Source organism: Cyrtonyx montezumae, unplaced genomic scaffold, assembly GCF_038088225.1.
Source record: "Cyrtonyx montezumae isolate F1298 unplaced genomic scaffold, pur_monq_1.0 scaffold_8, whole genome shotgun sequence".
NCBI classification, from domain to species: Eukaryota; Metazoa; Chordata; class Aves; order Galliformes; family Odontophoridae; genus Cyrtonyx; species Cyrtonyx montezumae.
This window is the reverse complement of record NW_027072089.1, coordinates 43,740,154-43,752,446: the sequence shown is the minus strand read 5'-3', so window position 1 is coordinate 43,752,446 and position 12,293 is coordinate 43,740,154. Positions and strand designations below refer to the sequence as shown.

The 12,293-nt window shown below is 38.2% G+C and overlaps 1 protein-coding gene across 1 annotated transcript in view; it reads left to right on the top strand.

Moving 5' to 3' along the window:
- The window catches only part of LAMA3 (laminin subunit alpha 3), a 112,765-nt gene that overhangs the window by 78,439 nt on the left and 22,033 nt on the right, over window positions 1–12,293 (top strand). Inside the window, exons 43-51 of the mRNA XM_065752634.1 lie at window positions 1,948–2,057; window positions 3,847–3,927; window positions 5,292–5,398; window positions 8,060–8,110; window positions 8,493–8,644; window positions 9,112–9,222; window positions 9,337–9,448; window positions 9,983–10,150; window positions 11,247–11,443. Coding sequence (XP_065608706.1) covers window positions 1,948–2,057; window positions 3,847–3,927; window positions 5,292–5,398; window positions 8,060–8,110; window positions 8,493–8,644; window positions 9,112–9,222; window positions 9,337–9,448; window positions 9,983–10,150; window positions 11,247–11,443 — 1,089 coding nt within the window. The remainder of the gene's footprint in view (window positions 1–1,947; window positions 2,058–3,846; window positions 3,928–5,291; window positions 5,399–8,059; window positions 8,111–8,492; window positions 8,645–9,111; window positions 9,223–9,336; window positions 9,449–9,982; window positions 10,151–11,246; window positions 11,444–12,293) is intronic.

The window sequence follows — 12,293 nt, the reverse complement described above, 5'->3', positions numbered from 1 at the left end:
CGTTTGGGTTAAGCTGACTCCTCCTGGCAGCAGTATAGTGCTCCTCAGCTAGTGCAACAACTATCTGCTGCATGGCGGTGGAAGGACAGGGATGCTGCCCTTTAGAATGGAAAAGATGAGGGATAGGAGGAGATGGAGTAGACAGAAGGGCTGGTTCTCATCTGTAAGGAAAAGCTGGCCTTCTGTCAAAAATAAGGCTTTGTCTCCTTGTGGTCCCTTCCTTCCTCGCTGAAAGGCATGGTACTGGGACTTTCTCTTCCCATGGGATATTAATTTATGTCACATACTCCCATGTCTGTAAGTGTTTCTGTTGAGGTCGTAGCATACTGTATTCTGACATGCACATGGGTGTCTGGAAGTCAGCTGAGAGTTCCCAGTAGTGGACAGCTGAGAGATGCTGTGACTTAGGAGCTATCTGTGCTCTCCTCTCCCATGCAAGCCCTAAGAAACCTTAAGGAAGACCTGTGTGGGAGCTGCTGCTCTGTCTTCATTTCACTGTGCCTTGGGAGCACTGGGTTATCTTCTTCACTCTGTATATGCCACGTAGCTAGGGGAAACACTGTGATGCACATTCAGAATGGCTTATATGTGAAATATCTGAAAGGAGTTTAAGATATGTACGGAATTGCTTCAATTTCTGTAGACATCTTTGAATTGATAGTGTCTTCATATTTCTTCAACTTCCTGTAGTTAGCGCCCCATATATGAACTGGAGCTTTTCCTGTTCTTCCCCAGAACCTTTCACAAGTGAGCCACATAACCAAATAATAAACCAAAGCAAATTATGGGTTACTATGTACAGGGTCTGGTGCAAGGGCTGTTGATGTATTTGAGAGTCTGGGTGTGAAGAAATGTGGAGGAGAATGCAGTTTAAGAGGAGATGGGAAAGACAGAAATGTTGTTCATCTGCAGGGGAAAATATCTGTCTGCTGCAAATCACAGCAATAGGGCCCTCAGGCATAGCTTTCAGTCAGTGTCCCTGCAGTGGGAGTGTGTCCTACTCAGTGACTGCTTTCAGCCACTTTCACACATTCTGTTTCGGTTTTTCACTCTATTACTATGTACTCCGATCAGTGGAACACTGGATTAGTCTGTTGCACATTGAAGAAAACAGTTATAGAACTAGGGAGCATGAAGGCCTCATAGATGTTGGTTACACTGAATTTCTATGGCTGCTCAAAACGTATTTCAATAGCTTCTATTTTAAATTAGTACCTCCCTAGATAAAGGAAAAGCAAGTTGCTTATCCTTTCCCCATAATATATAAATGTGTTTGACATTTGGACAACACCAGGAATAAAAATGTTCTTAAAATAAATTATAGTTTCCCACAATTTTGTCATGGAAAAATACTTCAATTATATCAGTTTTAATTAATTTTACAAGCTTTTCTTCTCATTATTTATTACAGTTATTCCAAGTTACAAATTATATGCACATTGGAGAAAGTGTGTGAAATTAATTGTGATCTGAATCTGAGAAGAAATTTAGTTTTGATAGTGATTTCAAGGGATTTTTAAGAATGTTCTTGAGCTCAGTTCACTGCCTGCTTTTGAATTATATCTGTCTTCTAATTAGCGTTAAGATGCAAAATTTAAAGGTGCATTTAAACTCTGAATTTTTTGTAGATACCATTGAGATACCAAGAGAGTGTGTTAAGGTTACGGTCACTGACAAGCCATGCATCTGATGGAATTTCTTTAAAATATATTTTGTACTGCTTGCTTATCTGTTGCTTTTTCATAATAGTAAGATGTGCTTCCTACAGTTAGAGAATGGTTAGGATCAGTCTGTCCTGGTAGTTAAAGTAGTTTAGTGAAAAATAATTGGTTTTGTGGAAGAGGATACTTTTCCTCTAAGTAAATCTGCTATAATTATTTAAAATAATAAGAAAGCCATATTGAGTGGGAAAGCGCTGTTAATTGTCTTGTTTGTTTCCTTTCTAAGAACTGCCAGTATAATACTGCTGGGGAAAAATGCGAGCTGTGTAAAGATGGTTATTTTGGAGATGCCACTCAAGGTTCCTGTCGAATATGTCCTTGCCCTTACACAAACAGGTACTGTAAAATATTGTGAGAAGCCAAACAGAGGGTAAAGGGTGGGGGAGGGGAAGAGGGGAGGGAAGAACAAAATCTTGCTAATATGAGAAGATATATTCTTTGCTTATGTTCATGCATCACTGAACATAGTGGGGCATCAGACCCATTTTGAGATACTAGACCAGCAGTAACTTGGTTTTCTGTCTCATGGCATTGCCTGATAAAGTAAGCTGAATATTTCAATTTTGATTCAGTTGCTGAAAACCAAAGATATGCTGCTATGACCTGGAAGATCTCCAGGCACTTGTAATGTGCCTATTTACAATCACACGAGTGAGTAATATAGGATGGAAGCCTTTTCCACTACTAAGCATATCCAGAATCTTTTTTTAATGTAATGTAACATGTAAGTTATCTTTAAACTCACATTTAACACCATCTAGATAGGAAATAGGTGGCAATGATGAAAGTAGCCTTTTTGATGAATTCAGAAAATTAAGATACAGAAGATAATAAAAACACCAGATACCCATAACTAACAGATTTACGCTAGCAGACACTAGTCAGCTTTTTCATTTGTCAGAGACCTCTCCAGTATGTCTGTTTTTGACAGCATTAGCCTCTTCTGCAGGTGCTTGCCTGAGGCTGAAAGAAGATATTTTTACTCAACTTTTGGTTTAAGAGTGCTGAAATATCTAAAGAGACCACGAAACCTGCAGTAACTTTATAGATGCACATTGAAGTGATAAAGAACATTTATTATGTAAAAAATGCACTCCACCTGTCATTACTGGAGTTGACAATTTTCCACCTACTCCAAAACATTTAGAATTCTTATTGAAGACATCTCTATTTAACGCGGAGTTGCTGTATGCAACTATTGCTAGTAAGTTAAAAAATGAAAGTAGCAAACATGGTCTATCCTCAGTTCACCTCCTTCCTTCTCCTTACCAATTGTTGGCCAAGTAGTAGTTTTGCTTCCAAGAAAAATTTGAATCTAATCAAATCTTCCAGAAAGAACAGACAAAAATGTTCATTGTGTTATCTGAAGTAACTCCTCAGATTGGTGTGCAACTCCATTTTAAGTTAAAAATAAAACAAATGCTATTAGTTACAAAAAAGTAACCTCTAATGTTTCAATCCATTAAAAAAAAAAAAAAAAAAAGGCTATCTGAACAGGAAGAAACTTTGTTCAGCACAGGGTATTGATTCCTGCCTGGTAAGATAAAATAGCTGCATAGAGCTGTTTTATTTTGCATCATTATTAAGGTTTACTTTGGTCATTTCTTTGGGTAGTGAGCTATTATACCCAGCCCAGAGGGTCAGGAAATCATTATTTTTTTGGTCTAAGGATAACATTTCAAGGAAATGTGGAAAAGAATTCAAAGGAATAGTCAAATCATTTGTCAAATAGTCAAATATTTGGAGAAATAAAAGAACCTAGAGAGGAGACACTTAGACTGGATATTAGGAAAAAGGTTTTTATAGTAAGGGTAGCAAAGTACTGGAACAGGTTGCCCAGAATGGTGGTGGATGTCCCATCCCTGGAGATGCTCAAGGTCAGGCCAGACAAGGCTCTGTCTACCTGTAGGTGTCCTTGTTCATTGCAGGGGAGCTGGAGGTATGGCCATTAAAGTCCCTTCCAGCACAAGTGATTCTGTTATTCTGTGGTGTACTGATGATTAATTTAGCTGAAAATAAACTGATGGTATGGAAAACATTTAATTACAAAACCATTTAATTTCAGTCTCTGGGGTGTAAAATCTGCTTATGTTTTTGCAAAAATTATTTTGGTTTCTTCTTGAAGGTTTGCAACTGGCTGTGTGGCAAATGGTGAAGAAATACAGTGTCTCTGCAAAGAAGGCTATACTGGAATGCGTTGTGAACGGTAAGGGACTTGATTCTCAAGACCAAGTTCTTAGAGAAGCACCAAAGAAGTAGGTCTGAGTTATATATTGTTGGATGCACATACATCATATGCAAACTCATGAAGAAGATACATTTATACAGACAGCTGCTATAGTGTGGTACTATCTTATAATTGTAGGGATAAACCCAATGCTCCCTTAAGAAAATTGTTCTCCAAAGTCTGGTGAATACACAGTTTTTACCAAAAAGAAAAGTGCCAGCCTGTTTGCTGAAGTGCCATGCATGTTGCCTTGTCCTTTAGTCTTTCTGATAGTAGTAGCTCCCACTTAATTTGTCCCTGTTACAACTGAAAACTATTTCCCATTTCTTCCAGCATGCTTTATGGTGCTTCAGTGTTCTTAATTAGTAGCAACTGAATAACATTTAACATCATACCCTTCACCCAAAATCATTTTGATGTGCTTCCCATCTGGAGTATGCAAACACAATACCAAAGCTATCTCTTGCTGGAATGTTAAAACAGTTTGGCAAAGCAAAAGAAATACAGCATAGCAATTTAAAGCAGGAAGAGGAAACAGTTTTATTGAGCTTCAAATCGAACAGGATTTTCAGCATAACGGAGTCATCTGATTTGTAAACTTGAGGCCAGTGAGTCCTGATGTCTCTCCTGAAGACAATACCTCCAGTAGCACGTTATCTTGTACTTAAGACTGTTACATCTGACATCTAAGCTGCAGGTTATAAATTTTCTCTTCCAGATCTAGCCATACCTCAGCTCCTTATTGTGGTCTCTTGATTGATGCTGTACTGCTCCTATAGATCTTACAGCAGAGTTATTTTTAGGAATACTAGCTAGCAAGATCAGACAATGTATTTTGCCTTTAATATATTCAGGGAGCACTCAGACTGCTTTGCTGACAGATGGCAAAAGGAAGTATCAGTGAAAAGAAGGGCGTTAGTGTTCAGTGCCACTGCTGTTTGAATACTCAGTGCATATTTGCAGTGTGACCCTAGTTAATATGTGAGTTCTGATGGGATCACAGATCAAAATGGTGTTGTTGTCCCACTTCGGTCTTGTCAAATTCTCTCCTATCTGTGTACACTGTATTTTTACACATGAAATGGATTATTCCTATATGAGCATTGTGGGAGTTTTTATTTTTAGAAAAAATTGTGCTGTACTGGAAAAGATATTTTTAACATAGTGCAGTGGATACTGTGAAGCAAAAATGCCTTCGTTTTGTCTAAGCTGAGGCGTGAAATCAGAAGTTCCTGACAGTTTCTTCAAGGAAAAATCTTGTTTGTTTTTGTCGAGTGAAAGTATATTTGACAAAAGTGGGTCCGGATATTTAATGGGAAAAAAAATTGTCTCTCTTTATCTAGCTGTGCTCCAGGATATTTTGGAAATCCACAAAAATATGGAGGCTACTGTCAGAAATGTAACTGTAACAATAATGGACAGCTGGCTAGCTGTGACCACCTGACTGGAGGTATGTAAGGGTCTATGGATGTCAAGGGAAGTGTTATTTCCTGTCAGGGAAGCAAAGGCAGAAGGTACTTAGATAAGTTGAATGGAAGGAGAGATCTCGACTTAGAAGAAAAGTAAATGATTTTTAACAAAATAGAAGGTTTCCTAAAACATAAGAGCAGAGCAACAGGATTGTTCTGAGTCATTGAGTTCACCCTTGTAAGCCATTTTATCCTATATTTCCTTTCATAAGTAATATTGATTGTATTTTGCTTTTCAGATTCACAGTCCCTTATTTGGATTCATTAGGATTCCTTTTTTGACATGCTCAAGTCATATCTTGCCACTCTGTGTTATGGGCTTATGAAACAGATCTTATAAACACTCTCAATATGTCTTTTTTAAATGCATCTGGGACAGATTAGTGATATCTTCAGAGTCTGCATCAGACACTGCTATCTTAGGTACCCAAGCTAACTGTGTTTACAGTGAAAGTCAAACGTCTTACTCAGAGAGCTGTGTTATAAATCCTGCTATACAGCTATATGCAATCTGAGACATCCCTGTTTTTTTCAGAATCAGTCATATGTACATTCCACCACTACTAAGCTCTTGAAAGAATATAATGTCAGAGCTATAATATTATGCCTGCTTTATAGATTACAGTTCTGAAGTAAAGGGCTCTATCCTACATTCCTCAGACTGACTTTACCTCGATTCACCTCAGTCTCTTCAGATAAAGATACTAATTAATGTATATTTAGAAACACGCAAGCCACTGCACTTGGGAAGAACCTTGTTTCTCCCAAGTTTTCAATCCCCAGTAAAGTTATACTTTTCTTTGCACAGATGTGTCTTTCTGATGCGTTTAGTGACGTTTCAAACTAATAACTCCTAATATTTGCATGTTATTCATTTCTCTGCACTGCTGTTCATATTTCATTATAATGACTGCAAGGGTCACCTTAGCTTCCTCTGATCACAGAAATTAAAAAAACAGTGATGTGAACTGCTGTTGGCACCTGGTGCAATTTTTTCAATGGGTAGTTCCCATTTTGTATTTCATTCAAGTAATAAATCTTCATTATTTTTATACTTCACATGGAACAGATCCAGGCAGTGTTTGATGTTTTATCATTCCATTCTTCTTGAAGCAGGAGTTTGCAGGGACAAAGTAATCCGTAGGGCAAAATTCAACAAGCAAGTTTCTTTTCGGTTTGATCAGATGGAGACAGCCATCTCTTTCTCCACATTAGCAATAAAACCCTCTGTGATCATCAGCACAGCAAGTTCTAGCAGGCTTCTGTGTGCGTGATGTTCGGCACGTGGCCAGATCCATTTTATCATTTGTTGGCTGATGCTGTTTGTTCACGAGCTGTAATAATAGTTTCATTTAATTGGTACTTCATGGTGACAGCTGAAATGTATCTGGTGTAAGCCTGCATTATACAGCAGCAGAACCACATATGTGTTTGCATTTAGAATAATTTCCTGCCTTGTTTTAAAAATACATTCTTTTTGACTTGTCTTCTGGCAGCAGCGCTCACTGCTGATACTGTTTAACTTTCTGATGACTTAACGTGAAAGTGCCAAGGGAAATGGTGCAGCTAGGCAATTTGTTCCAGGCTGTTTTGTGCTGCTGTTAAATTTCACATTTCATTTTATCACTGTATCCTCTCACAGTTACAAGCTGTTGTTGACTCTTGGCAACAGCAGCCTATGCCAAGTGCATCCTTTTAATTCAGAGTAAAAGATGAGCACATCCCTTCTCGTTTCAACAGGAGTTGGCAGCACAGAGTTTTGCAGTAGCCAGTAGGACCAGATCTGCAACAAGGACTTGTACAGCAAGACAGGGATATTCCTGTCCTATATAAAGGCATTTTCAGGAGCCATTTCCAGTCCTGCCTCCTAGAAGTTAGAATGCTGGGTTAGGATTGTACATACATCTGGAAAGTATTGAACTTCTCATAATTGGATTTGTAAAATGAACGAACAAAACACTATGCTGAACATACAGTTGCTTGTTCTAGCTTGTTGGGAAGGGTGATGAGCGCAGTGTCTGTTGCATAGTACCTGTAGCTATGGCCCAGGCACCATGCCTGAGATAATGTATAGTGCCTCCTTCCATGCACTCTATCTGGATTTCATTCAAGGCTGATTAATCTCTTGAACAAGCAAGCTGGAACACATATGAAAGAAGGCTATAAATGTCTCTCAGTACATAAAGGATAAGACATCATTGTGGGAATTAAAATTTGTGGTTTGAATGTGGATGTTAAAGTAGATAACTGTTTTGCACCTATTTCTTGTATAAAATGCTTTAACTAATAGGCAGTATAGTCTTGGCTCCTATCACGGTGTTATTACTCTAGGCAAATTCTAGGAATAAGTGCACACGATGTAAGAGAGACTCTTGCTTTTACACAATTAGCACATCTATGGGGTTGCAGACAGTTTCCTTTGAGGGATAAAAAATCAGTTGATCTCATCAAAGCATGGGTGAGAGCTGAATTTTTCAGCGTGTTCAAGCCTCATAGACATTCCAGCTCTTTAATAATGGACATAGATTTATGAAAGGCTGGCACAGTGTTTTTAGTGTCTGCCAGACAAGAAAAGTGAGAATAAAAAAACACTGTCAGTAGTGGAAAGCTTTTGGTAACTGGTGATTGTCTTTGGATTTCAGAATGTTTCAATAACGTACCAAAAGATGTGGATCCCAATGAAGACTGTGACTGTAAGTGATGACATAGAATTACTCAAAGATCGCTGCCTGATGTTTTTGACTGTATACCAATGACTTTTTTAAGAGCGATAAAGTTTAAAAAGAAATGGTGGTGTTCTGTAATTAATCTTTTAATGGCAAAGATTCAACCAAACACTTGGCAGAAACGATAAAAGAGGTCAGCTAACCAGATGTAGATGGTGCCTTCTTTGTCCTCATTTCTGGATTTGGTACTCTCCTTAATACCATGGGCTTTGTTGTTGGCTTTATTATTCAGTGAAGGTGACGAGCATCGAATTTCTATTGCATCTCACTTATTAATGTGCTCAGTGAAAAGTTCTCTGCACAAATAACAATAATATATATTGTTTTTCTTTGCTTGCGCTCCCTTCAGCTTGTGATAGCTGTGTAATTACACTGCTGAAAGATCTGAGCACAATAGGTGATGAACTTCAGCTGATTAAATCTCAGCTGCAAAATGTCCGTGCGGATACCAACACCCTGGAGCAGATGAGACATTTGGAAATACGCATCAAAGACTTAAAGGTACTGTAAAGCAAACTGAAAAGTTGATTCAGATTAGGCAGACAAGAGTTGATCAATAGGAATTCATGCCATCTTTTTGTTGGCATACACATCAACTTATAATTTCAAATTCTGAACTCTGACAGCACTGGGTTTCACCTGTGGGAAGGAAGTTATTAGTTCAGCACTGAGCTTTGTAAGGGACCCACTATCACTGTCCTGAGGCCTGATGGCCTTGAAAGCTGTATCTTTGAGGGTATTTCTGTAGGCCTTGTCTTTTTTTTCTGGTGCTTCATGCCTCTACATTACCAAAAAAGAATAGAAACCAAATTCAAAATCCTAAAGGAATTTCCTTCAGTTGGATCAGCAGTTACTGTACTCACAGAAAGAGAAGCCCAGCTTTTGGGCAGCAGTTGAACAGGTATTGCTCATTATCTGCTGTCTCAGTGATTCACTGGATTTTGGGTTTTTTTTTTCTTTCTTTTCAGGTCTTATTGAACAATTACCGTTCTGCTTTACATAACCAGGGCTCAAAGGCAGATGAATTGGAGAAAGAATTCAGTAAGCTAAATCATGATATAAATTCTCTCCAGGAAAAGGTAGGTGACTGACCTTATTAATGTAAAAATACGTACCTCATGACTATATTATAGTATATAAAATATTATATCTCCAGATACTTTTAAACTAATGATATTTTTTCCCTTTGCTAGGCCGAAATGAACTATAAAGCAGCTGAGATACTCTTAAATAATTTTGGCCAAACTCATCAAAAAGGAAAGGATTTGGTTTCAAGAATACAAATAGTTGTCAATAATATACAAGGTAAAAATAGTTTATAACTCCATAATATGTTTTGTCTCATTGATTCATTAAGATAATACTTTTAATGAAGCATGGGAGTTGTTTGGTTTTCTTTAGAAATCAGAAGTTAGAGCTGGCTGTGCAATTCACTCTTCCAATTAGGAATATAATACATAATGCTAACTTAGAACCTGCCTTTGCTTTAGGGTGAATAAGTACAGAGAGACTTTACCAGAGGGAAATCCGAAGCACTTAATTGACTATCCTAACTCCAGCTTTATTTCCGTCTCTGTTGCTATTATAGTCTTTCTTCAATTAGAAGCTTAACATAATTGCTGAATTTGGTCATTTGGGACAAGCTTTGTCTGATGTTGTCTTGCTAACACGGATGCTTTTTAGCTTAGTACAGGCTGTGCTGAACAGATCTACTTCATTATAGGGTTCAGGAATAGGCATGTATTTTTGGAAAAGAGACCAACCCTGTCATTTGAATCTTCTGCATGGTGCATCCTCTGTTTGAATTTGACATTCCTTTATTTTTTCATTATTATTCAGTGCTCTTGGAACAAATAGCTGGTATGAACTCGGAAGGTAACAATTTGCCCTCGGGTGACGCTGCCAAAGAACTGGCTGAAGCTCAAAGAATGATGAGAGAGATGCGAAACCGCAACTTTGGCCAACTGCAGGCAGATGCAGAGAAAGAGAGAACAGAAGCTCGGCTGTGTAAGGGCTTGCTCTCTAAGCTTCTTACTCTCCAGAAAGATCAGTGTTAAATCTGAAGCGTTGTTTGGGACGAGGAACACATGGGGAGGGATGCTTTGCAGTATGCTGCTGGTGTTTGTAGCAGTTAGCCAAAATGAAAGTGGTAGTTCTGGAGGAGATATAAAGGCCTTCTTACTTGGCTAGAAGTAAACTGAGCTGAACTGGGGAATAAACCCAGTATAAATAACCCTCTTTAATAATAAAATGAATCTCAGTAGAATAAAAATGTAGCCAGTCATACATAGTTATCCATTACTTCTGTGTATTATAATGCATATGGTACAGCACATGTGGTGGCTGTTACAGAGACATTACACTCGTTATTTAACGACAGATTTTAAGAAGCCCTTAGAGTAGTGCATGGGTCAGATCATACAAGGAGAGTTGGACTAATTTTATCTTCTCTCGTTAACTAGTTGTAGACCATTTTATGTTCTCCATATGCAGCTGGCTGGGACGTTCATTAATCTCATATTAATAACAGCAAGGTTAGCAGGGTCACAGGCTGATGTCCTAACAAGCACTATAGTTGAGAAATGTGAAAGACATGATTGACATTAATTTCCCCTTACTTTGAACTTTGATGCCTAACATGTAGGCATTGAAATGGACACTCTTGAGAGTGTGACTCATTTGGCCTGTTTTACGTTTCTGCTTTCTGTGAGACGAGACACGCCTGTATCTCATCTGATTACAGAAGAAGCTTTGATGTCCAGCTCAAATGTAGACGTCTGTGTGTAGGTGAAATCGGTGATGAAATGAAGCTATTCAGTATTTGCACACGATCAACTTCATCCTTATTAAATTTAGAAATAGCCAAATAAACATTGATCTGTGCTCTGTCTGCAGCAGCAAATTTGTGAGCCAATTTAATCCAGTGAGACCGTGAACAGTATCTCTGCTACAGTAACACTGTGTCCAGTGCTGCAAAGAATGTTCTGGAATTTCTGCAGCCATAGATTTTTTGACCCTAAACATCAAGCCCCTTTTGAATGTGGTTTGTTCCAGTTCCCTTCTTCTCTGAACAAATCTTTTCTTTCTGGTCCTGATGATTCAGTACTGGCACGCGTTAAGAATGAGCTGCAGAAGTACCACCAAGAAAATCATGGACTTGTTAAAATTATGAGGGATTCGTTGAATGCGTATGAATCCAAACTTACTGACCTTCGTGAAGCTCTGAATGAGGCAACAGGACAAACCAAACAAGCTGAAAACTTAAACAGAGAAAATGGAGTTCTATTGGAAGACATTAAGGTACTGCTGGATTTTTGAGAGAGTAAAGTTAAATTTCAGGAGATAAGAACTACTTTTAATTGCCACTTTTGATTGTGCAAAGCCAAGCAATGCTAATTCTTTAGACTTTTTTCCCAATGTCTCTTTCCATCTTTTGATATATGTATGTATGGCCAGGTGTACATAGTCTGCACCCACTTGTGACCTTTTGATATAGCAAGAACAGTGTGATAAGGATGCATCTCTGACAAGGGGGCACAATGAGTCTCCACCTGGCCATTATTCTTTATTGCCACTGGTTTTGTTTCAAATCCCTGATTCTGATATACTTCCCATACTAATTTTCTTGATGTAATTGGCTCTGAAAGCCATAAAAGATGGGAAAAATGTGCCCAATACTGTTAAATTATTTTAGATTAATAGTCCACGGAACTGCTTTTGAGGTCTGATGAAAAATGTGACAATGGTTCCACTCCTAAACTCCATTTGATTCTTTCAAGCTGTAAAGTAAAAGAAATATGAGTGTGCTTCAGGATGTATTCTTTTCAAGAAATTGTATTTTTGCTGAAATGTCACTGTTTTGTAACACTCACATCTAGCCAGTTCGCTAACACTGCTTGAGCAAAATAATTTCTATCTTCAACTGTCCTTTTAAATGCTTAATTGCACCTTTATGTGCAAGGACTGTACATTGTGTGTCATCTGAATGTGCACAGTTGTCTGAAAAGATGGATGCTTCTGTTTATGTCATAAGTCTGCTGCTACGCTTCTCTATTAGAGAGACTTAACTTGTTATGATGATAGAAGCACAACTGAGGAGAGCTAATATCCTTACCTGAGATACTGCTTGTCTAATCACGTGCAATGCTGT